Below are 25200 nucleotides of genomic sequence, written 5' to 3' on the forward strand. Positions count from 1 at the left end.
AAATAGGCCTACCGGTACAAAAACGTTTTTGGGAAATACAGCTATCTACTTTACATTTGCAAACCAACCCCATCCATCTATTTTAGGCAAATCATTCAGAAGATGGCTTAATTATTTTAGAAGTGTTATGAAATGGAGAAACAATTGCCGTGTAGCATCATTAAACCTTCCAAATTAGTCGACTGACATGGACCAGCATCAAGGCAACGCGGTTCCTAGGAATACTAAGTCTGAACCTCGACAATTCCAAGGCCGTCGTTTTGTAGAAGCTGCGCTGTAGGGTAGACAGGCTGGGATAACATTGTCAGAAGTACCGGTAAAGAGTTTAGTTGAAACAAACGCTTTAATGGCGCCTTTTTGATTAAATGTATTTAGACTTTAGACTATTTACTTTCACATTTTAATGGACCGAAAACATCAGATTTCTCAAATCTACCACTCTGGTTAAGTCTACGATTAGCGTTAGAGCATTGCTTCCGTCAGCATTATCTGTGCTAGTTTAGATTGTTCAAATTAGAAGGATTCAGCTCAAAACCTCGATACAAACTGAATAAATTAAGAAAAGGGGGGGGACTTGGAAATAGTACTCGAGTGCCGAGTTCGACTCCAGCTAGTCTCTAGGTTTGAGTCTGTCTCAGTCCTGTTTTAACGTTAGAATAGCATTTTGCACATTGTAGTAACTGCCGATGTACTGATATCACAAATTAAAACAAATGTAAAATATGCGGTAATAACATTATCGTATTGTAAAGGCACGAAAATGTAGATTGCAGAACGTTCGCACTCCATAATTAGTCCAGCACATAAACCTCTTCGGTAGGTCTGCGTTTGGATGCAGTCTTCTTGCTCTTTTTCTGTTAACGAAAAAACAAATGTTGTAAAGAGTAGTAAGAAAATATCAAAACCCATACAGAAGTAGGTATCATATTGAACGTTTCAAATAAATCTTAAGATAATGGCTTGGGGTTGTAGTTAAACATAGTAAAAATATCAAAGCCCATACAGAATTAGGTAATATATTGAACTTTTTAAATAAATTTTAAGATAATGGTTGACGGTTGAAGTTCAAGTAGGTAGCATGTTGTAAACTTTTCGAATAACTTTTTATTCTTTTTCAACATATAAAACGATATATTCTTACTACGTCTGTAAAGAGCGTTTCACTAATAAACAAAACTAACGCGAAAAGTTGCGAATTACCGAGTTATTGTTGGTTGTGGTGAAATACAAACCCATCTTTGACGATTTGCTGTTGACCTTTTCAGCACACTCATCGCTATGTTCCTGAATCTCGGTCGACCTTGAAAAAAAAACAAAAAAAAGATTATTTGAGGTTCTGCCATTGCTGTGAAGTAAATTAAGTGTAATAAACCAGAGTTAAGTAGTGGATTTAGAACAATTATCCAACTCCGGCCAAAAAATAGAGGTTCGACTTTAGGCTAAAAAAACTTTACACAACTCCAGACCCGAGTACGACTTCGGGAAAATAAACCGACTCCATCAAGTCCCGAGTCCGACTCAATCATTAAGCAAAACCCAAGAGCAGGGGTTCTTAAACTTTTTTTAACGCGGATCCCTAAATTTTTTTTAGGCTCGCGTGAATTATGGTAGGCAAAAAAAATAAAAAATAACGTCATAAATTTACGTCATAATACAAATAGACTTCAGAAATCTGCTTATTTCTGCTCAAAAAGGTGAAAGTGAAATTTCGTAAATTTAGTGCAAAACCGTTTTATTTTTAATTAAACTGTTTTCTTTGATAAATTGATTACTTCTTCAATATACACTAATATTTCAATTAGGCGTTCATGGACCCCCTTAAACTAGTTCACGGACCCCCAAAGGCCCATGGACCCCAGTTCAAGAACCCCTGTCCTAGAGGTAAAAGTCATGGCATGTTGAACATTAAACAATATTTCAGGTTGGAGTTACATCCAAAAACATTTAAACAATACCTCACCTTTTATCAAGAAAACATTGCGCGGGCCCCTAGCTTTAACTCTGAGGGTCGAATCAGGCACGAGGGCAGTAGTTTGGTGACCACTGTTATAGGCCTATAAGTATTTTAAATACGAACAAAAACTGTTTTTTAGCAATTACTCACTTGTATTTTTGACCGCATGATGGGCATTTCATCAACATGCAACCAGCATAGTCTGAAGTGTTTAACCTTCCCTGGTATGGTTTCGGTTCTCTAAAAAAAAAAAGTTTTACTCACCAAATTTTATGTTTTTTGGTCATTTTTATGTTTTTTAGTCATGGTATTTGAGAAGGGTATAACCAGTAAAAAAGTAGCGTCTTTTGCATACTGATGTATACTTTAAATAAAACATATTTTTTGTGCATACTGATATCCATACCCAGAATTATAAAATTAGAAGATAGCAATTATTAAACTGTGTTTACTTTGGAAATAATCTAAAACAATAAATTATAATGTTGGTGCGATCTTTGATTTTCAGCATTGAATATAAGTAGTGGAAATTGATCATTTTATTTACTTTATTTTCCATATTAATTAATGTTTTGTGCATTTAGAGGTTTGATTGTATCATTGATTAACTAATTCAGTCTGTCTAAAGCAGGGATGTCCAACATTTTGTTATAGTGGGCCGTATATTTTTTTTCGCTAAAAGTGTGATTGCTGGAAATTTGTAAGCAATATAAGGATTGTGTAGAAATTTCAACTTTGTATCGTCAAAACTTTTGGAGATACTGCCCAAAACCAATCCAGAGCGCCAACGTCGCCCAGGTGACGCATTGTCACTTGAAATAATTTAATGGGCCGCAGGATCTATTAAGTTTCAAGATAAAATACTGTAAACGGGCCTTTAGAGTTATATATATATATTTATTTACCCATACTATACTATTAGTGCGCCCCTAAAAACTGACAGGTACATTTTAATTAGGCTAATATTGAACGTTTAAAATACTACTTGGAGTGAAAATGACTAGCGGGCCGCACAAAAATTACAGGCGGGCCGCAGGTTGGACACCCCTAAAGCTTCTGATGTACAGTTTTGGCTTGGTGATTTTTTTATGCATATTATTGTCAACATTTATAAAATCAGAAGATAGCAATTATTAAACTGTGTTTACTTTGAAAACTTGATCCAGTTCATTTGCTCTACAGGAGTTAGACAGGAACTTTCAGAACAATCCACGGCGCTGCTGCTTTGATATTCCGCAAGCTTTAATAAGCAAAAAATAAGTGGAAGGAATAAAAATGAAGTGTTTTTACTATATTCGGTGCCTTTTTCAGGTTAATACAGTGTCGTAAACACGTCATTTTGAAATTACTAAAGTCCCAGTCATTTTATTCAAGAAATAAAGTTCAAGTCCGGTACTTAAAAAAGATCAAGACAAGTTACCAGTTGCCCAAGTCAATTCATTAATAGAGCAAGTCATATCTAAGTCACAATAATCTAAATTATACTGTACGGTGTTTTTAAGTCTTTTCTTGGGCCGGCAAGTAATTTTAAGGAGACACATGTTTTTAATCTAGGTGTGCAAAACAACAATTTTTGCTAAGTCATAAACAATCTATAAGTTAAGAGACTGTTTGAGAAACTTAGAAACCGTTTCTCTTCCTAAAAACACCTTAAAACAAGCATTCTAAAAATTGAGCCAACCATTACACTTTGGTTTTGTTTTAGAAAATGTCTACTTACCTCATTAAAAGTGGACGAGGATGCTTGTGGGTTGCTTGTTTCACCACAAACGGCCGCGTGTGTTTCAATCACACTACTACTGAACATTTCTGAAAACAAGAATAGTTTGTCAGCAGATAAGAAGCAAAATTAAATTGCAAATACGGCGAACTACAAGATTATATAACTAATAATAATATGGTAGTTATGTACTACTTTGTAGTTTAGTTATTGTATTTGGTAACTAAGTTTCGAAAAGTGTGCCATGATTTCATTACAAGCTGAGAAAGTTTGAGAACCACGGCTCTACAAACATATCTTAAAGTAGAATGCACATATTATTAAAGTGCATATTCTAAAACCTGTGATAACAAAGTGAACAGAAAAAACAACATCTTGATTTGTTTTTTAACTGCAAACTTTTCTTAACATGTGTATAAATAGATGACTTAAAAGTTTCTTAAATACATATTGGTCAATTTGTTTTTAATATGATTAAAAATCAATATTAATAATCGGTGATTTAACAATAAAGTCACAAACAAAAGTTTAATATTTTTTTTTCAAAGCAATTTTTAAATTTCTTTTGTTAATATGCTTACCTGAACAAAGTGGACATTCGACCATTTGAACGACATTGTTGCTCGTCGAGTATCTTGGCATTTTAGTCGGGGTCGGGTTTCTCGCTGATGTTGAAGGAGATTGATGAAAAGATTCTGTTCGACTGGAATGCGATTGCCTATAAGACATTTTTAGTGCAAAAATGTAATTAAATCTGTCAATATTAAAGCCCATACAGAATAGGAAGCATTTTGTGAAAGGTTTTGAAACAACAATTAACATGATGGCTGGAGGTTGTAGTTAGACAAAGTATCAAAGCCTATACATAAGCAAGTATAAAGTATTTTATAAATGTTTGTTTTGTTCATTTTCAGTTGTCAATTACATGTAGTTAAAATAAAAAAAATAAAACGAAATGTTACCTACTACAACCTTCAGCCATGTTAATTGTTGTTATTTTTTTTTTCTAATGCTGAATTTCATGTTTCGCAAATTGTATAGCATTACATTTGATATGTAAACAACATTAAATTTGTTTGAAAAAAAAACAAAAATTGTAAGTCAATTAACTTATCCAGCAACAAAAGAGTAAGGAAATAAACAAATTTAGATGATCACAGTTTGCCCTTTGCATTTCTAAGATAATGATTGGTCACATTTTTCGTGGACCATTTTTTCAAATTGAAAAAAAAATATATATATTGGCACACTTAGACAATTTGTGTTTGGTTCACACACATTTCAAATGATTTCCTTTTTACTGGAGTGAGTTTTGATCCTTCTGAAGTTTTCGCTGTCTGTTTGTGACTTTGCTGCGTGCGAACAAGATTAACAAAATTTGCGGTAACTCCACGAAAATGTATTCTGCCGTCGCGGTTTAATTTTACATCATTGGCTACTTCAAACTGCTTTCGGAGATCTAAAAATGAACAATAAATATATATACCCTTTTTTCGTGTGAAGCAAAAAAACTTGAAAGACAATGGAAAATTAAAAACAAAATAAAATCCGTTGAAATATAACAGCACAATCAAAACAATAAAATATTCAAACATATAATGAATCAAGTATGAGTGGTTATCAAATTTCTTTACCTAGCCGACCCCGACTTTTTTTATAGATAATGTCAGACCGTAATATTGGTTAAAGCAAGTAAAATTCATGAAAATCACAGTAAAATAATTTGTCTAACATTCAGATCTGCATTCATAAAAAAATGCTTTTTGTAAACAAGCTTTCAAATAATTTGTCATTGAAAGTCTAAGAGAGGCTAAAACACTTTTGCATACAGGCAAGCTTCTGCAATCTGCATATATTAAAAAGTCAAATAATAGATTATTGATTTCAAATCATTTTTGGGGGGCAAACTACAGCAATCAGAAAAATAATAATCTCTGTAAATTTTAGAAAACAATTTTATACCTACATGCCTGTTGTTGCTACACAATTTTTTAAATATTAAGTCTACAGAAATATGATTTTCAGCTAATTTCAATTATCAGGTCAATAATTGAAAAACGTTCTGTCCTTACGGACCCCAAATGGGGCTGCGGAACCCAGTTTAAAACACAATGTGCTGAATAAATCATTAAAAATGATAAATCACTGCAATCATTTCTCACCCTTGATCTTTATTGTTGCCAGATCTATTGCATCCATGTCCATTGCATTAAAAAATCTATTGATCGCTTTTTTGAGCTGCTTTATCTGCTTAGCAGTGAAGACCGGTTCTTGGGTTTCGTTTTCATTCATTATTAGTTCCGCGTCATTATGATGGCTGTTTTTTGCGTTTTTTCTGGGTTCTTCTGAAGCTATAAGTGCTGATTTTGGGACAACATTGTCTTTGGCTTTACTTTCAGATGTATAAGTGTTATGCTTTTGTAAGTGCTGCCCGCTTGTTGGATTATTTCGTTGAGCAGGTTTGGAGCAGTATGCTGTTTCTGCACTTTCTTTAAAAGTTGGATTTATCCTATTCTTCGATTCACTTTCATTTAGGGATGTTTTATCGCTGAAATTAAGTGATTTAAATTTCCATTTCTTTGGGTTGCTTGGATTAGAGCAAGGTGATTCCGATTTATGGCTTAAATTTTTCGGATTAGCACTTGGCGATGCTTTGTGGCTGTAACTTGAATTTGTTGATGGAGTTTTGGGGATTTCTTTGTTGCTTCTTGGTGATTGGACTTTATTACAGACTGGAGTTGAACTACCTTCAGAAAACCTGGCGTGACTTGATGCACTCTTTGACTGGAAAACAAAAAGCGTTGTAAAATGCACAAAACCTAATAACAATTGATTTAATATTGCTAAATAGGATTAAAAGAATTCCACTGTAATTTATTGAAAATGCATTGTATTTCAACTCTTTACTTAACAATTTTTTTTTTTAACAAGCATTTTGTTTTCTTTGTTTTTAATATTTGTTTATAGTTGTGCACAGCCGTGCCTGTAGATGTACGTTTTTCTTCAAAGAAATAATTAAATCTTGTTTTAGCAGTCATTAATATAACACCAAAAACAAATGACTGATGACACCAAGACAGCGGTGCTTCATGCAATGCTGTAAACTGTTTAACTTAATCTATTCATACCATGTCAAAATTTTTTTGTTTTTTTAGTTTAATTACCACTGTAATTAATTAAAAAAACATAAAATTGTTGAAAAAAATTGTCTTACATTGGGCGTTGATTTTGAAGCGAGTAGCATTTTTTCAGTTCTGCTTAGAGCAGCGCTGCTACCACAATCGGAGAAACGCCGACCCATCCCTGCTCCAGAACCACCATTGCTGTAATACAAAGATGTTTTTTGGTTAGGAACTATGCTAACATTTTTTTTTTGCTAAGAAACATAACTGCTATTTAAATTTGAAGTTAAATTCTTACAGTTTCACACTTCATACCTGCCCATAATTGAGTGCATCATCTTGAAGAATGGTGATTTGTTACTGATAACATCATCACTGCTTTGATTCTGTGCCTAAATAAATATAATTTCTTTAAAAACATGTTAACATTTTTCCAAACGTACAAAGTCAGCTTGCAGATAACATTGTTTTAGTTTTCAAGATTATACTGAACAATATTTAACCCACATGATCTTAAAACGGTATAAAATGTTATTTATTTGAATCTTTGGATAGAACGCATAGTAGCTTAAGGTTTTTATTAATCTTTCCAATTGTTTTTAGTCGGCTACAAAAGGTACATTCTAGATTAAAGCAAGTGTTTAAAAACTTTAGCTTCATCTTTATAAACATGCAGAAAAAAGGTTTAAAACTAAAAAAAAAGTCTTTTGTTAAAGTTACGGTATGTTTTATTTTTACAAAATGACACCAGAAAGTCAAACATACAATACACAATACCATGTATGTATAATGTATAAACCCAACTATACTTTTAATATGAAAAAAACAAGTTACCACTTTAGAGTCTGTTGTCACATTTGTGTTGATATCTCTTGGTGTTCCAAACCTCACGAATTTTAAGCCAAGCTGCTTATTTCGCGCATGAGGTTGTCGTAACACAAGGCGGACATTTTTCCAAGACATTTTGCCAATGTCCTTGGTCATATGATCTAAAATTAAACTTATGTAGTTGCATGTTTAGTGAAAACTTTTGTGGTGCTGGTCTAGAATCCTAGTAAATTTTTTTCCGGGGTTTAGTTTGGTAATAATATTTGGTTTAGGGTGTGGGTTATCGTTATATTTATTCTCCCATATTTATTTATTTCCTGCAATTTTAATTTTACAACTTGTTTCGTTACTGAAAAAAAAGTGTGGTAGGATTCTAGACCCGTGCCCACTTTTACATCATCGGGTCGGTTTTTTATTTGTTCATAATGTCTGAAAGTGATCTGTTACTAAATGACATCGTCACTACAACTTTCAGAGCAATAAAACATGCTTTTTTACATTAAAACATGCAAATATCAATCTAAAATTGGGTTTATCTTTCAAGCATCCCACTTTGATTGTTAATCGGCTATTTCTACAAAAGTTACACTTGATATTAAATTCACATTGGTGCCCATTCAAAGTGCCTTCCTGCCAAAGATCTTTGATGCTACCCAAACCATGCAAGGGATGTCAATTGGCGTAAATTATCAACATGTTACAATAAAAAATAGCTTCTTTCGTATGAATAATTACAGTAAAAAAGATTTTGGCCAAAAAAATTATGACGAGAATGTTTGGCAGTCACATAACATGGAATGGAGTAGGGACATGGTAAAAGAACTGCATTGTATAACAAATAATCGCTAAATCATATTCTACAATGTGCAATTAAGCATTGCCTTTGACCCGACATTAGCTACCACTACTTATAAAAACCCAAACAGGAAACATGTTAATAAAATAAAATTATTTGTTTTGAGTTTTTACCTTGGAAATTCAGCATTTTACAACCTTCCTTGTTTTTTCCAGTTCTTGCGTCAATTGCGTTTTGCAGAACAACAGCTGGCACAAGTTGCAAGTAGTTTTTGCTGGGCGACCATAAACTACTGCCAACATAAACCTCCATTGATGAAATATTGATGTAGCCTGGATAACAAAAACAAACAATTTAATCAATTTTTTTTAATTCAAATAAAAAAAACTCACTGCTGAGATGTGCGAATGGTATTTTAACATGTTTTGTAGGACAATTAAAGATATTTTTGAAAATGAAAATGGTAACGTTAACACAAAAAGTGCACAGTATAGTGTAAAAATATAGTGATATAAGGTTAAGCCTGAACACAATCTTATTCTTAGTATTGTAAAAACTGTCAGAAAAAATATTATTCATTTACCAATATCAATGTAATGTATTTGGACAGCATTTTCAAAAGTGAATTCAATAACCACTTTTTCAACGTTTTCCTTGGGACATGTCAGCCATGTTTTATCCACAAGTAGATTGCTGGCCGGAAAATTTGCAGCCTAAAGCAAACAAAAATACTTTTAATTAATTTCTTACTAAGTGTTTGGCGCTGGTCTAGAATCCAATAACATTTTCTTCTGGGGTCTATATTTCCAACATTACTTGGGTTAGGGTTTGCGTGAGTAAAGAATTATTATTGTTATTGTATTAGTTCCTTCATTGTATTTTCAATTTCGACAACTCGTTTTGCTACTGTAAAAAAGTGGTAGGATTCTAGACCAGCGCCAACTACCTTTAAAAATACAAATAAACACAATTGAATAAGTAAATAATAGGTACAACATTAAAAATACAAAAATTGTCGTACTTCCGAAGTAGATTTAACGATATTCTTGATTGAAACTTGCGGCATTTCTTCATGCAAACTGCGCCCAACAAAACAATTAAAAATCAAATGGCGAAACTAAAGTCTCCCGCCATAACGGTTATTCCCCTATTTGATTTGTCAAAACAGCAAAACTCGTTAAGAGTTTTGACTTTTAATTAAACTTTTTTTAACTTGGGTTATTTATCTAAATTTTTAAACGTATAACCAAGGCTTATATAGTATTGTGTAGGTATTGGTAAAACAGTTTGCTCGCTATATGCTGCGTTTTTGTTATATTTTAGTTGAATTATTTCTCATACGTAGACGATTTTACCAATTTTTAATAGTGTTGCGTTTTAGTCTTCACAATCACTTGAATTGCAATCGACTTGCTCTTGAACTACAACTTTTTTAGCGATTAAGAGATGTGCTAATAAGGGAGTGGGGTGGCGCTGGCTCTTAAGGCGAGACCCGACGGCTGAATAGGTATCTTAGGCTAATCGTTACTTGTACGACTGCCTCCAAAGAGCAGGCCGCTAAAATACCTATCCTTAACTTCTTGACTAGGCAGAGTCACTTCACTCAGTTGATATTGCTCGTTAAGTATATTCACAATTCTCAAAACACGCGATAAAATAACACGGTGATTCAAGCCGCTAGTATAAAAAAGCCGTATAAAGTAGAATGGATCATACAGGCCGTATAAAGTAGAATGGATCGCGAAACGCCAATAACGCTTGGTTCGGGTGCTGGTCACATGTATTGTGATTTGTGACGTCAAGTTAGGCAACGTAGTGGTGTATGATAAAAACTACTTTCAAACGCTTAATTGACTGATATTTTGCGGGGAAAATGGACTAGGACTTGTTTTCAACACTGGCTCATGGATTCCCGACAATACCCACAAACTGTGGGAGACGGCCCAAATGTAGGCAAGGTCTTTCGAGCTATTTATTAGTTTTTTAGTTTTAATATATAGTTGTTGGCCGAGTGATAGCCGTACATTCATGGCACTGTCTTTTAAAAGTCTGTTAATTAGCGCACAAGCTTGATAATAGATTAATTGTTTTCTGACGTCACGTTATAATGTAACTTTGTAACGTTATTCTAAGCATATTATACACTTCAAACAGAAATTCTGAGCCGTCTCTGTTGCTGTAGTGGGAATTTAATCATTCATCGAAATTAATTTTTTGACCAATGGGAGATATCAACTCTATAAAAAACAAAAAAACCCAACCCTGTCTCGCGATTGTCGTGATATGCATCGTTGGACTTCATAGTGACGACACAAACGACTGACACAATGCAAACATACGTGTTCAATCATGTGCGTCCGAAAATAATATTTCATAAATTCCTCTAAACGCAGTTACGTAGAGATTCGGCTGTAGGCGGTTTCACAAGTTGGTGTTGCAATTTGCTCAGGAAAAAGAGAAATATGATATCACCGCTTATGTAAAAAGAATTGTGTATTTATATTTACAGGAATTGCGCAAATTTACGATGAACAAAGATAAAACGTATCATCGTATTACGACTAAATTGTACGACATATATTTACGAAATGGTCTCTGAATCCTACCACTTTATCAGATAATTATTAAATTGACACATTTTATTTGTGTTATGTGCGGGGTTCGGGTGGGTCAAGTATTATTATATTTATTCTCCCAGTTTCCAATTTTAATTTTGCGACTTTTTTCGTTACTAACCTTAAAAGAAACAGTGATAGGATTTTAAAGCAGCGCTCAAAATTAACTCACAGGTGTTTTATCATATGTCGTTTGTCACAGTTATAACTTTAGTATTAGGTAAGAATTTGTATATTCCTTAATAAATGCATATTTGCCAGACACTAAGAGTCTTTTTTGGCCCAATTCTTTAGTGTACATATTAATTTGTTTAGAAGTCACTGATTATGATTACCCATAAAAAAATTAATTACATTTGGTGTTTTTATTCCAAGAAGAATGTTATCAAGTTGGCTTTGTAATGGTGTAATTAAATTACCTCAAACTAATTTGTCAAAAGTTAGTAACAAGTGCATTTTAATTGTTTTATTCTTACTTGACGATATGACGAAGCACAGTTTGTGTGCGAAAGCTTTTGGCGCTCTTTCACTATTGTACGTAAAAATTGATAAAAAAAAAATTTCTTTAAATGCCGCATACCACAACACATATTGTTTGGGTTAGGGTGCGGGTTAGCGTTTGGTTGAGGGTGGGTCAAGTTATTATTAATAATAAACATAATATTACTTGACTCACCCAAACGCTAACCCGCACCCTAACCCAAAATATATGCGTTGTGGTATGCGGTATTATTGTTTTGTTTTTTTTGCATAACTTTTCACGTACAATAGTGAAAGAGCGCCAAGCTTTCCAACATTACAATGCAATTTGTTGTACAATAGTGTCACAGTATTTTTGGATGTATAAAACGGTGGCACTTTTAAAAAAGGCAAATTGAATGTACTTTAACATTGAATGTACTTTAACCCTTTCTTACAAATGGTACAAAACAATTAAGCAGAAAAAACAAGCAGGTTGCAATACAACTGCCCTTTTAAAGTGTCACCAGAATTACACATTTATATATTTACAGTAACCCTTCAGATTTTAGGAAATGTTTTAAAAAAAAACTAATCGTAAACAGAAAATAAAAATTGTCGAGACCAGCTGTGAAAAAGTAGTTTGTAAAATGGCTAGTGCAGCTTCCATATTTCACTGCCTCGACGTACTTGAAAAGGAGTTTGACAAATCATTTGTCGATTTGGATGTTTTAATCGGAGAAGCTGACTTTGACGACAATGATGATTTGGTTTTGGAAGCGAGGGAAAGGATGAACACATTGAGCTCGTGCTTTTCTCAGCTTTGTCATAAAACGCAAACTACGGCACAAAACAACGCAAAGCTAGAGGTACTTAAGGTTATTGTGATATATTTAAATGTGCCACTAAATTGTATCCTTATTTACTAGCCATTTACAGTGGGTAGTTGGAACGAATATCATTTCAAAACACAGCTGTTTAGCAATAATCCAGTATTTTGATTGATTTTAGCACAATGTATTTTTAACACTGTATTTTTAACACAAAGCAAATTGATTCTTCCTCAAGCTACGCAGCTTATGTGTGTATCAGCTCAACTCATGTCCAAAACAGATCACAATACTGGTATGCTTTTTGGCATAGAAAACAACCAATTTGCTTTAGGCCAGTGCTTCTCAACCTATGGGTCGCGACCCAAAATTGGGTCGCTGTTTGATTTGGTTGGGTCGCCGACCGCAGTAGCTCACATGTTTATACTAATTGAGATTGGTTCTGAGAAATATTTCTCAATTAAGAAAATTAAGGAAGCAATACAGATAATGTCTTATAATTAATTATTTCTTTATGCTAATGCCTATTTTTTGTTCGCTTACAAGAAGCTAGTTTTTATTTAGCTCTACAACAAAAAAAACAATTGGGTCGCCAAAGCTTAGTCGTCATACTTACGCTTAATATTTGGGTTGCCGCGAAAAAAGGTTGAGAAGCACTGCTTTATAGTGTTAAAAATATCACTAAAATCATCTTAATACCTAATTATTGCCACAGCTTAAAGGGGAAATGGCTTTTGATATAAAATTGTACAAGCAGAGAGCTTTATTAATGTTAGAAAACATATGTCAAGCTGCTAGTAACTTTATTTCTGTTTTCTGTACACCAGTTTTAAATTAGCATTTTTACACGCAACTTATTAGGTATCTTGAACAAATTTTAAATAATATAAATCATTTTTTGGTCCTTGATAGCAGGGGTAAAATACATGTCTGGTTGTGTGTACGTGTCCTAAAGCTTATCAATTCCATGAAGTAATAAATAAATCTGACGCGTCTGTTTGCTAATCGTAAGTCATTTGTAAATGATAACAAAAAAAGTGGTTTTTGAACAATTTAACACATTAAGTTAAAAAAAATGCCTGTATCAACAAAGTGATTAAAATGTTCACATCTACCAGATACATGTTAAAATGTTGCCACATACATGTTTGTTTTGGCTTGTTTTGTGGATTGTTTAGCCCCAGGCTTCAATCTTGAAAAACCTGTTATAAGAACATTCTTCTGCATTTAGTTAATGATAATTGCTTACAATCTTTGATAAAAAATGCAGTCAAAAATATAACCATAAAAGGCATAATTGCATAGTTTGCGCCAATACACCTTTCAGGATAGCTCTTTAAAAAAATATTTTTTCTTGTAACTATTATGGAGAAAACTTTTGTTTGATGTAGGAATCAAATTATTTTACTTATATTTTATTGTCTTATGTTCGGCCTTGGAATTAAAATTTACACTCGCCAGCCGAGTGCCTGCCAATCAGCATCGAACGAAATAACCCTCACCAAAAATTGTTGTAAAGATGATTTGTCAAGAGCCTCAATAGACCTTATAACAACAAACAATTTTTGCTTGTGGAGACTAAAAATTTGCTCTTTGACAAGAGCCAAATTTTAACGGGCAGATTATATAAGTGTAAAAAAATAGTTAAATCATTTTAATATTTTTATTCTCCAATATAATAATAAAAGAAAATCTTGAAAAGAAAACAATTTTGCAAAACAACCTTGAACTTAATTACTGCCTGAAGCGAATTACACTGACATTGGCGAGTGTTTAATCTCAATCTTAATACTGGTGTGGCAAAATAATATTTTTATTTAGGCCGATGCAGTGAACAGTAGAGAGGAGCTGATCATGGCGCGAGCAAATTGTGACGCTGCACAAGCCGAAGCAGCTCAACTTGTCCGCCAACTTCACACGGTTCAACTGCAACTACACGCTGCAAAGTCTGGTGGCACCGACTTTGATCCGTCCGAAATCAAGCAGAAACTGGTAAAACAATTTGGAAATCTTATAGGCTTATTATTTATTTAATGCATTTCTTTTTGCCTTTCAACTTCCTGGAAATTTAAAGCTATTGGTTTTTCTTTTTTGCTAACCCTTTGAATTTTGCTATTGTTGAAAATTGCGAGCATGCCAAAGCTAATTTTACATTTTTTATTAATTTATTTTTCCTAGGATTGCTATTTTTCCATTTTTACAAAACAAACATAGTTAATAACCAAAACTGTTGGATGATCCTTGCCATAAATATATAATATACTGTGTTTGTTTTTGGATGTTTAGTATTTGCAATGGGCTCAGTGCGTGGATTCAAATATCCTAACGATAACTAAAACCAAACCTTAAAAAAACCTGTATATACATAGCAAAACATACTTTTTATTGGTTGTATTTTCATGTTTCGTAAACAAAACCTCTCAAATTTGGTTATTTCCACTAATAAAGGACAATGAGCTTCATTCCCTGCGACTGGACGCCCAGAAGCAAGCAACTTTGGAGCACGAAATTAACGAGCTAAAGCGCGAGAAACTAACGATCAGCAAGAAAGTTGCTGTGCTTGAAAGTGAAGTATATGGAGCCCGACTCGCTGCAAAGTACCTAGATAAGGAACTTGCTGGCAGGTAAGCATTAAGGTGCTTGTACATTAAATTGTGCATAAAAAATTTTTACCTGGCCTGTTCGAATGTAAACAATATTCACCTTATTTATGGATTAATATTTGTAAATTAAAAGCTGTGTCAATATTCCCATATCCTATTCATACCTAAAAGTAAATGAACAACTTTCATGCAAACGTATGTAGCATTTTGTGAACAGTTCAATAAATTCTTGTACTATTTGTCGAATGGAAAATTAATAAGAAAAAAAACAATGTTTAATAAATCTTAATGTATTTTCAACATCATGTTGATATTTATTGTACTTATAGACTAATTTAATTTGAATATTTTTGTTATTAATATTTTCAGTTCTATATTTATTGTTTCCGCTTCGACAGAATACAGCAAATTCAACTGCTGGGAAGAAACATCAAGCCGCCAAACTTTGAGAAGATGTGGCACCAACTTGAGGCAGAAATCCACCTTCATCGGCACAAGACTGTCATCAAAGCTTGCCGTGGCGCTAACAAGCTCTCGTCCCCTGCAGAGGTACTTCATAAACTAGAATAGGGGACCCCAAAATACGGCATGCGGTCCAAACCGGGCTTGTCGGGTCAATTAAGCTGCTCCCCACCTGCGTATTTCCTTTATGGAGATAAAGTACAGTGAAAATGGTACCAGATGCAATTCAAAACTAAATTTTGATAAAATGTTAAACTGTATGACAAATTAGTAAGGCTCACTAACAGCTGTTATTGTAGAGGTATTTATATTTCCTTCATTTAAAGATAACTAATTTAATAAAGTTAAAAAAAGTAAATCTGGCCGCAATTCGGTTATCCGACCCTATTATCAAAACAGTTTGGTGACCCCTAGTCTAGCGTGTAACTCTGTAAATAATCTGTTGCTAATTCTTTATCAGCATTAACCTGCAAAGGCCTTAATTGTTATTTGACTTTTTAGCATATTAAGTATTTGGTCCTTCATTGTGATACTCCTTTCAACGTCGGGACTGAAACACAGGGTCAGACTTTTTTCAAAGGAATATATATATTTTGTCTAAACAGACATCGTAACTACTGTAAAATATGTATTCCCTTCGGCATTTATTTTTAGTGCAGCAATGGTTGATAAGCAGAAACGTGCTGCCAATGGTCTCAGATGTAATAAAGATACACCCTTTTTTAACATAACAGTAATGTAATAAACTGCTTATTCTGCAGACAATGTTTGTTTAGTTCGCAGTTTCATGAGAGCTGTGTTGAACATTAGGCATCCCTCGTAAGGTCGTAGCACAGCCTTTATTGTCAACGCTTTATGTATTTTATCTGCCATAGAAAGTTTTGGTAAATGAGACACAGACATTTTACAAGAAAATAAGGTTGAAATTTGGTAAATTACACTTTTATTTACCAACACTTTTAAAATTGAGTTGTGAACTGAGTTAGATGCTTCAATGATTAACTGTGTGTACTACCTTATGTAAACAGCAAAACAAATACAGGATGTTTTCTTTGTAATGCACTGCTTCTTAACAGCGACTAAACATTTTCTGAAGCAAATTCCCATCTGTAAGATATATCTATATATACTTAGGTAATGGCATAATTGTTATAAATTTTTACTTATTGTTTTAGTTGGCAAATAATTAACTAAAAATGGCCCAACGGTTCACAACCCCATAATATTTGTCGTTTTTGTTTTGTAAGTTCTCTGTGCTTCAAAGCAGGGATTGGCAACCTTTATGCATTGTTGTAAACAAATCATTTCGAAAAGACTAAAGTCGCAGTGAAGTCATTTAATAACAATTTCTGAACCCAAGCCAAGTCAAGTCAAGTCTCAGTCCAAGTCATTGGTTGTCTTGTATGATACTTGTGGAAAACCTGATACCCACAAGCACTACATTGGTGTCCCCTACTTTCAAATGAATAAAATAATATTCACTTGGCCATTGTTTATTCTTGTTGAAATATTTTTTTTAGTTGGCTACACTATGCACAGAACTTCGCAATAAAACTTGTGCAAACTTAACTAATTCATTTTTGGTGCATAGCGTGTTCTGTCCTTCAAATGAGGACAAAACAAACGGCCCTGCTCAATTTATTATTGTTTGCCAGCCCATAACTAGATGTTAAAAAAAGTATTCTATGGCTCTCATGGAAATACAACAAAGAATATTTGGATTTTATGGCTCATTTAGCTAAAAAGGTTCCCAACCCCTGTACTAGACCTTTTAATTCATTATCAAGCTAAATTTTTGATTTGTTAAATACGTTTATTGTTTGTTTAAAATAAGCTTTTTACTTCTCCAGGATAAATCCAAGTCCCACTTAAGACACGGAGTCGGCGAAGTTCGAAAAGTCACGATAACCAAATCGCCACAAGAGGGACTTGGCATTTCTATAACTGTGAGTAACTCAGTGTTATTTAAATTTGTCGGAAGCCGTATTTGTCTAATTCAAAATCTGGAGATCAGGTGGCACTGTTGAGTGTTTAATGATGAATACCTGTTGCCTAATCACGTTCATGAAGGGTTGTAAAGTCACTTTGCTTTGTGAGAGTGTAACTCGATTTTCAAAAAAAACGAAACAGCCTTTAAACCACTAAACATTTCCTTTTTTTTTTAACGTCACTAAAACTAAGAGAAAAAATTGTTTTTTTTCAAAATGTCTGAAAATCTGTTAAACTTTTCTTTCTGTAAACTGCAATGTTGATATATGCAATCTGCCCATTTAAATTTGTTAATCTTTTTATTTCTAAAAACTAATGTTTTGGTTATATTTTTGAAAAAAGTTTAAGAATTTGTTAAAAGTTTTCTTTTTTCCAGGGCGGCAGAGAACACGGGGTGCCAATTCTGGTTTCGGAAATCCACGACGGTGCAGTAACAGACCGCACTGGAGGTCTGTTTGTAGGCGACGCCATCTTGTCAGTCAACGACCAAGATCTAAGACACGCAAAGCACCAAGACGCGGTCGACATTCTATCGCAAAAAGTAAGTCATTATGGTCAGTATTCCGCAACAATTTTTGGCCTGCGGCACCCTACAAAAATTATAAATATTTTGCGCCACCCTTGCTCGCATTTTTGTTGAGTGGTTATCTGTAAGGTTACAATAAACGAAATTAAAAGAGCACATTAACTGTGCAACGAGGTTGATAAAACCTATTTAATTATTGGCATTTCGTACGCAAAAAATTGGAATCCCTAAAGAATTTAAAATATCTCTCGGCACCCTTGAGCGTTAAAAATGGCATCCTAGACTAGAGTGCCGCCCTGGTTGAGAACCCCTGGATTAAGCTTATGTTTTTAACAACAGAATCTGACGCTGGTCTAGAATCCTAATACTTTGTTTACAGTAACAAAACAAGATATGAAAGTCAAAACTAAAATTCGTCAAATGCGTCATTACTACCCTTAAAACTTAAAAATCGCCGTAATAAAAAGCATCCCCGAAGAAAGAAAGACGACGCCCAGATTTTAGCTATTTTTTTTATAATCGAGTGGGGGGGGCACGAGAATTAAAAGCCTTTCGAAGGGGGCCACGAAAGATAAAAGGTTAAGAACCGCTTGGTTAAACACTTACAATTTAATCACAGTGCATTTTGACAAAACATATTCTGAACGCTTTGAGAAATAATTAAAGGTATACATTTTTTATAGTCATTTTGGCAATATTTTTCAAACGTTTATAACCAATTAAGATCTAGCCCAGTTCTTTCTGTTTTTTTACTTTTTTGCTTGTCAGGTAATTTTCGGTTTCCACTTAAATTTACATCTTAATTATACAAAAAAGATAGTCAATTCCTTACGTGGAGGCTATACGTTCCCCTTATAGAATGCTAGCAACCCAACAAACATTAATTTAGGTATTGCACATTTAATAAGATTCTTTTGTAAGTGAAACTAGTCGAAGTGGCGGACCTGTCTGTCAACCCTCCACTGTATTTTATCCAGGCCTGGAACTGGAATGTAATTGCGCTGTTTAGAACACTTTAGGGAATTTAGCTGCGCTCTTTCCAGGTTGCAGCAATCGATAAAGATAAGCTGTCAGCTTCACGGCTTTATGTAGAACGATCGATTCGCAAAATAAAATTAAACTAAAATTTGCAGAGCATTTGGTTGTATACATTTCCCCGTTAAAAAACAAAAAACAAAAAACGATTTAAAGACAAAATTGTACAGAACTGCTTGAACGACATCGCTCTATCCAATCCAAAGTAAATCAATAATATGGGTATAAATAAAAATAATTCAAACTCCACAGCGTTTAGTTCTCCGTCTGTTTTTTGATTACTGTTTACCCAAAACATCGGTTTAAAAGTAAATTTCCCCGCTGTGTAAAATCTTATCGCTGAAATGTAAAAAATAATAAGTAGATTCATTTAGGTTGTGTAATTTTAAAAGTAATAATTTGTACCCTGCATTTCAGTCGTGGTGATTGAGTAAAAAATAACCAGGAAAAACATGGTGTGGTTTTGAGAGAATAACATTAGTTTCTGTCAAATGTTAAAAAACGTGTAAAAAACATTTGGAGGGCTGTTTAACAATATCGTGTTATTTTAAACATTTATTATATTAAGGTGATAAAATGGTGGTGCGCTTATAAAGCACATTAGACCTTTTATAAAGCACATCATACGTGTATTACAAATGCAAGGTAAACAGAGCGCTATACTGATCTAGCGGAATTGACATTAATTATTCTCTCATTAAAGTCATTGCTCTATTGAACTGTGCACTACATCGTCAACACTGTATATATATATATATTTTGACAGATCGTTTTAATTAATGTGCAGTGACTGCTTTGAATTTTTGCCACTGGTTTACCAACGAATAAGTCAGTAGTTCAACTGGCGACTTAACTTACAATTAGAACGATATCTTTTTAACGTCATAAATGCAATTAAGCACCCGTTATTAATTAAATCAAACAAGGCGTCAAGTTAGACCTTTTCTACTGCCTAATTAAACAAAAAAGACGAATACACGGCTCATGTTAATTAATTTAAAATATATTTTAGTGCTATTGTGTTACTTGTGGTTTGTTTACATTAAGCTAACAAAAAGTTGAAAAAAAATTGTTCGCCAAAGCTTTGCCGTTACAGTCAGGCTTATTTTTTATTTTGCCGCGAAAAAAAGGTTGAAATAAACCACAAGTTGCAAATGCCAATAGCCGAAATGCGCACATGCAATATTCAGACGAATATGTGCGTTGCTTATTACACACACCGCATTATGGCCATCATCACATATTAACACAATAATCGCCGATCCATCTAAATTCGGCTTCCCGCCGCCGCGCTCGTTCATTCTATTTCTCGTATGACGTCACAATTGTCGAGCACGCTTCCTGAAATTGTGTGGCCTTTTGTCGTTGTCGCGCGATCTGTGCACAATTGCACATGCTGCGGAATATACAGCGCACACAGCTATGCTGAGGCATTTGAATGTCGCGCCATTGTTGATGTAACAATGCGAATAGACAATACACAATGCAGTCCCATATACAGTATTCACATGTTGTGTACGCGTGGCGGGCTGGCGTGTATAAACCTGTAAGCAATACGAATGCTAATATAAGCAAGCACAGTATTGCAGAAATGAGAATAAGAGCTTCATTTATTACTCAAAAATGTATGTTTAACCGCAAATAACAACATAAGTCCTAGAATATAAACTGATTAATTACTGAAAGTTCCTTGTATTTTTAGTAAGTTACCTAAAAAGTTCCTAAGTTAAGGATATGTGTTGCGAAAAAAATACTAATTCAATTGAACCAAATTGAATTAGTAATTATTCCTGTTCGATATAATTTGGAAAAATTCAAACCAAATAAACACCTTCACACGAAAATTGATAATTTTGAAAATTGCCGAGTATTTTCAAACGAACATGAATTGGCATCGTTTTGTGTGTTGACGTGTTACCGGAACATATTTTGTCGTGGGAGGTCGTTTGTCTGATTTTTGCCGGTTATAATGTGGTGTATAACCTTTGCATGCCCTTGTTAGTGTTTGTTGTTGACTAAATCATTTGCAGAAAAAAGGCGACCATATCAATTAGTGAATTTGTTCCACATTATGCATTAAAGCAAATGTCACTGTATGTTTTTTTTTTTCGAATTGTGATTTGTAGCAGTTGACGTAGTTTTGCAAAAAAAGCGCAAAACCGTCACTGCGGAAGTAAAACCTAAACTTAAAAGCTGATTTAAATCTTTTAAAAATAGCGATTTACCAATCAAATGCATTTCACTTTTTTCTTGCACAGGTTTCAAGTGTCAAACGTTAGATATAGTTTTCAATTATTCTTGCAAAACAGTTTCATTAAAAACAGTTTCATTGAAAAAGTGATTTTGTGCAAGATTAGTCTGTTATTTTGAAAAAAAATTAATTCAAGTATACAACATTACACTACGCATAATGCAGAGAACTATTGCATTGATTTTTATAATAGAAACGCGATTTTCTCATCGGAAAATATTGTTGCTTGGGCTGTAGATGCTTGTGTAATATCTGATCCAAAATTATATTTTCAACCTAGAAAATTAATCTACTCAATTTGTCACCACTGTTTTTTTAATTAATTTCACAATTAAAAATCTGTTGCATTTGAAAGTCACAACTCATAATAAAAAAACATTTTTTTTTTTTTTGCAAAATTATTTTAAACGATATTTCACGCCCAGGTCGAACAACTCACCCTCGAGGTTGTCTACGTCAGCACTGATGACGACGCCGAGGCTGATGACGTCACGTTTGGCGTGGAAGTGGCCGGGGAGGAGACCGCCACCAACGAATCCATCCCTTCGCAACCGTAAGTGGATGATGTTGTCGTTTCATTAATGCCGAAGATAAGAGAAAAGTTTCTGTGCAACTCCAATGACAAAAATCTGAACATTATCTGCTGCACTTGTAAATAAATGTATTTTGCTTTTCGTCGGAAACATCTCCTGTATAACTTATTCGCATTTGATCCTATTGACTAGGAATATCACTTAGGACTTTTTAGCGACATCCGTAACCCACTTTTCTAATTTGTACCCCTATTTTTAGCTCTATGTTATTAAAGTGAACAAACCCTGATATTTTTACACTTTTACTGCAAGGATATATATATATGCCTTTAAAATAGCTATAAATTTTATTACCAAAAGGTATGAACCTGGTCGTAAACACATTTTACTATACCCCATTGACCCCACCTTTTAATCTTAACCCCTACTTTCAGCCCCACTCCCACCGTATCAAACGGCTCCGTCCGCAACGGATCCATTTCCGCCGGGGAGGATAGCCTGCCCTCCAGCGGATACAGCAAGACGGCCAACGGAGTGTCGAGTTCGCCCGAACCACACAAATCCATCCAGAGAAACTCCATGTCTTCTGACCGGTAGTGGGCGCACGCGGGCAGGTTTGTTGTTTACGTTCAAATTTCTGGTTGGCGCGCAGCCAAGTGCACGGAAATGCAACATGTCGTCTCGAAAACTGCAAAAACACAAGATTTATCGTATTCTTGGAGCTTTTTTGTGTTTTTGGTGATTGAGTTATTGAACTGATTTCAGAAATGTGTGACAATGTATTAAAATTGTTTTAAGCCACAACACAGTTTGGCAAACCGTCAATCTAACGCAATTAACTACTTTGCAATTGAAAAGGAGATGGTAACGAGAAAAGAACGCAATGCATGGACATAACACTTCTTTCACTTTTCCTACAACTTAAAGTTCTGTGACATTTTTTTAAACCGCTAGACTTGATCTATATAACACAATTAATCATTTCAAAACCAGTGGAAACAAATTCTGAAACACAATTGAAAAACTCCCTTAGTATATTTTGCATATTTAAATTGGTATTATTTCTACGTTACTTAGTATCGCATGTGTTTGTTATGGAAAGTGTTTAAGTTGTTTAATCGGTTATAATACTTCTTCTACGGTATCTTAAAACAGAACCTACTACTTATACAGCAAAGAATAAGCATTTAGTACTGAGATAAATTAGCTATCGTTCTTAGGCGACTTTTACTATCAATCAAATGCTATTCGCTTATAGTCGAAAACATCGCAGTCTAGCTTTCAAAGCCACTTTACTTGTTCTGCTTCCAATTGTTAGGTGTGTTCTTTGCTAAGTTTTTTTTACAGCGCTTTTGTTGTATTTTGTCATGCCTTGCTTGCGCAGTGCGACACACTTTTTTGCATTTCGCTGAATTCCGATTTACGATTTGTATTCTGTGGTAAAGGTATTGCTCATACCAGGAAGAAACCCAAATTTTAAACGTGCATTCGATAAAAGTAGAATCGCGAGTAAATGGAAGTGGCTTATTTTAATTTTACCTGGAATATGTTTTTAAGTATTTTCTTGTTCAAGTAGATTTTCTTGCTTTTTTTCTTTATTTAATTCAAATCTCTAAATTTAATTTATTGTAGTGTTTCGAAAGGGCATTTTTTTGTCAAAGTTTAAATATGTATATGCTTTTCTTAGCAAACGGCAGACTATCGCAATCGTATCAAAAATGCAGTTAAATATTTTATGGGTATTCTTGGCGAAAAACATAGTTAGCCAACACTTTATTATGCACCTACCGCCGATACAAAAATGGCAGCCTTCTATTCGGTTCGCATAGTATTCTTTGTTGGTTTGGCGTGGTTTATAACCCTAGAACATGTGGGTTGTCGTGCTGGCCACAGCGTTGTGTACATTACAACATACGGCAGATGTTTTATGCAGTGGTTTCACCGCCCCTAAACACACGTGTGTCGTTTTGGTGACCTTATTTTCTCTGTGTAAGCTACATCCATATCAGAGCATGCATTTGTATGTGCGAGCCCATTCGCCTATTTTAAACCAGTGGCTCTCGCACCTTTTGGTGGTATAGTTACCTTTCAAATGACTTTTATTTCATTACCACTTAAAAAATACCAAATTTATGGTCAATTTGTTATTTAAACAAAGCATCAATATTATGGAGCATAATGGTTGAATGTTTAATTTGACGTAGTAGGAATTAAATCCCAAATAGAAGTTAGGTAGCTATTTAAACGTTTGGAATAAATCTTTAATCGTTTTCAACATGCTGACAAGGCACAACTTAAATTTCTCCTTTGTTGCTTCACGTTTGTCTATGTTGAAAATATGTAAATATAGTTATGCGAAAACCCACTTTAACTACAACCTCCATCAATGATTGGAATCCGAACGTCCATTTGAACTCCCTAAAAAGACTTGCACACTTTTCCGCTATCAAAAGGTCAAATATAGCAGCTTGTAAAATTACCCGATTCAAAATCGATTTTTTTCCTTTTGGTGCCTGCGTAACTGTTTCCCAAATTTTGGACTTGCCTCTTTTTGGTATTTCAATAAAACACTTGCGGTCTCTTAAAACTACTTAGCGGTCACCAAACCTTAAAAAAAAACTGCATGTAGGACATCCCAACTATGACCAAGTAAACCCCACGCCGAACAACGAAAGTCTTAACGGGTTTTTCTTTTCTTAAAATTATGCCAATATCCTAAGGGGGGAAAAAACTTTTCAAATGGCGAGCCTTTGTGTATATGGCCTTACTGCAATTTACGTGTCTGATAATATCGAATCGCAGTCTAATCCGATCCTTGTGACGTCATTGGTATCGGACGAAAATATCGGTTATCGGCGTCGAAATATATCCCTACCGCGTCATTGCATGAATACGGGTTCAGATTGGCCCCAACCATTTCCTTTCTTCACTCGACTTTTTCTTTGCTCATTTTTTCGGTTCGTACTATTTTATTATTATCATTGGCGTTTATCCAGAAACAATAATAACGTCGCGAAAATTTGCTTGGAGTCGAACCTTTTGTCGTTTCTTGCGTTGTCTGTTTATTGATTTTTAATTGCGTTGTCTGTTTATTGATTTTTTTTTTTAAATTTTTTGTTTAAACCAATAATTAAAGAACCGCTTCTTGGGCTTATACAAGTTAACCTGGCAACCTGTGTTGTGCTATATTTACAGAAATTGTTTCTTAACTACAACTGGACAAAATATGAGTCCATACTAACTAAGAAAGCTTTGTAATTAAAATATACAAAAATTGTTTTTTTTTATTCTATCTGGTCAAATTTAATGGGTAGCCTTGTTTAAAAAATCCTGAAAAATGAATTCGGTAAGGTTTTCGAACTGTTGGTAAAATGTAATCGTTATGCGATTTGGCGTACGTTAAAACAAATTTTAGTCACGAAAACCCTAAATTCAAATAAGTGGAAAAGTTCCGCGTTTGTTTTTCAAAATTTTCGA

At 34.1% G+C, this 25200-nt stretch overlaps 2 protein-coding genes across 2 annotated transcripts; one reads left to right on the top strand and one right to left on the bottom strand.

Moving 5' to 3' along the window:
* Positions 1 to 791: 791 nt before the first annotated feature.
* Positions 792 to 9558, bottom strand: LOC146166555 (uncharacterized). Its single transcript, XM_083389350.1, has 14 exons — positions 9442 to 9558; positions 9004 to 9133; positions 8594 to 8752; positions 7631 to 7785; positions 7112 to 7188; positions 6889 to 6997; positions 5837 to 6458; positions 4953 to 5133; positions 4256 to 4392; positions 3675 to 3763; positions 3103 to 3194; positions 2105 to 2194; positions 1201 to 1300; positions 792 to 854 (listed from the first exon to the last, which is right to left on the bottom strand). The coding sequence occupies exons 1-14, from the start codon at positions 9484 to 9486 to the stop codon at positions 792 to 794; spliced, it is 2049 nt and encodes a 682-aa protein (XP_083245476.1). The 5' UTR covers positions 9487 to 9558.
* A 2501-nt stretch (positions 9559 to 12059) lies between these two features.
* Positions 12060 to 23237, top strand: LOC146166556 (Golgi-associated PDZ and coiled-coil motif-containing protein-like). Its single transcript, XM_083383341.1, has 8 exons — positions 12060 to 12363; positions 14146 to 14316; positions 14773 to 14948; positions 15326 to 15476; positions 17240 to 17335; positions 17755 to 17919; positions 21616 to 21743; positions 22158 to 23237. The coding sequence occupies exons 1-8, from the start codon at positions 12145 to 12147 to the stop codon at positions 22318 to 22320; spliced, it is 1269 nt and encodes a 422-aa protein (XP_083239467.1). The 5' UTR covers positions 12060 to 12144; the 3' UTR covers positions 22321 to 23237.
* The last annotated feature ends 1963 nt before the right edge of the window (positions 23238 to 25200 follow it).

The sequence above is a fragment of the Ascidiella aspersa genome, chromosome 1, assembly GCF_963924565.1.
Source record: "Ascidiella aspersa chromosome 1, kaAscAspe10.2, whole genome shotgun sequence".
NCBI classification, from domain to species: Eukaryota; Metazoa; Chordata; class Ascidiacea; order Phlebobranchia; family Ascidiidae; genus Ascidiella; species Ascidiella aspersa.

Excerpts from the sequence above, each read along its gene's own strand:
- LOC146166555 (XM_083389350.1), bottom strand. The coding sequence starts at position 9,486 with ATGCCGCAAGTTTCAATCAAGAATATCGTTAAATCTACTTCGGAA. Across the intron at positions 6,998-7,111 it reads ATGCACTCAATTATGGGCAG|CAATGGTGGTTCTGGAGCAG; the intron begins GTATGAAGTGTG and ends TTTGTATTACAG. Across the intron at positions 2,195-3,102 it reads AACTGGATCAAGTTTTCAAA|AGAACCGAAACCATACCAGG; the intron begins GTAAACACAGTT and ends TTTTTTTTTTAG.
- LOC146166556 (XM_083383341.1), top strand. The coding sequence starts at position 12,145 with ATGGCTAGTGCAGCTTCCATATTTCACTGCCTCGACGTACTTGAAAAG. Across the intron at positions 17,920-21,615 it reads TCGACATTCTATCGCAAAAA|GTCGAACAACTCACCCTCGA; the intron begins GTAAGTCATTAT and ends TTTCACGCCCAG. Across the intron at positions 21,744-22,157 it reads GAATCCATCCCTTCGCAACC|CCCCACTCCCACCGTATCAA; the intron begins GTAAGTGGATGA and ends CCCTACTTTCAG.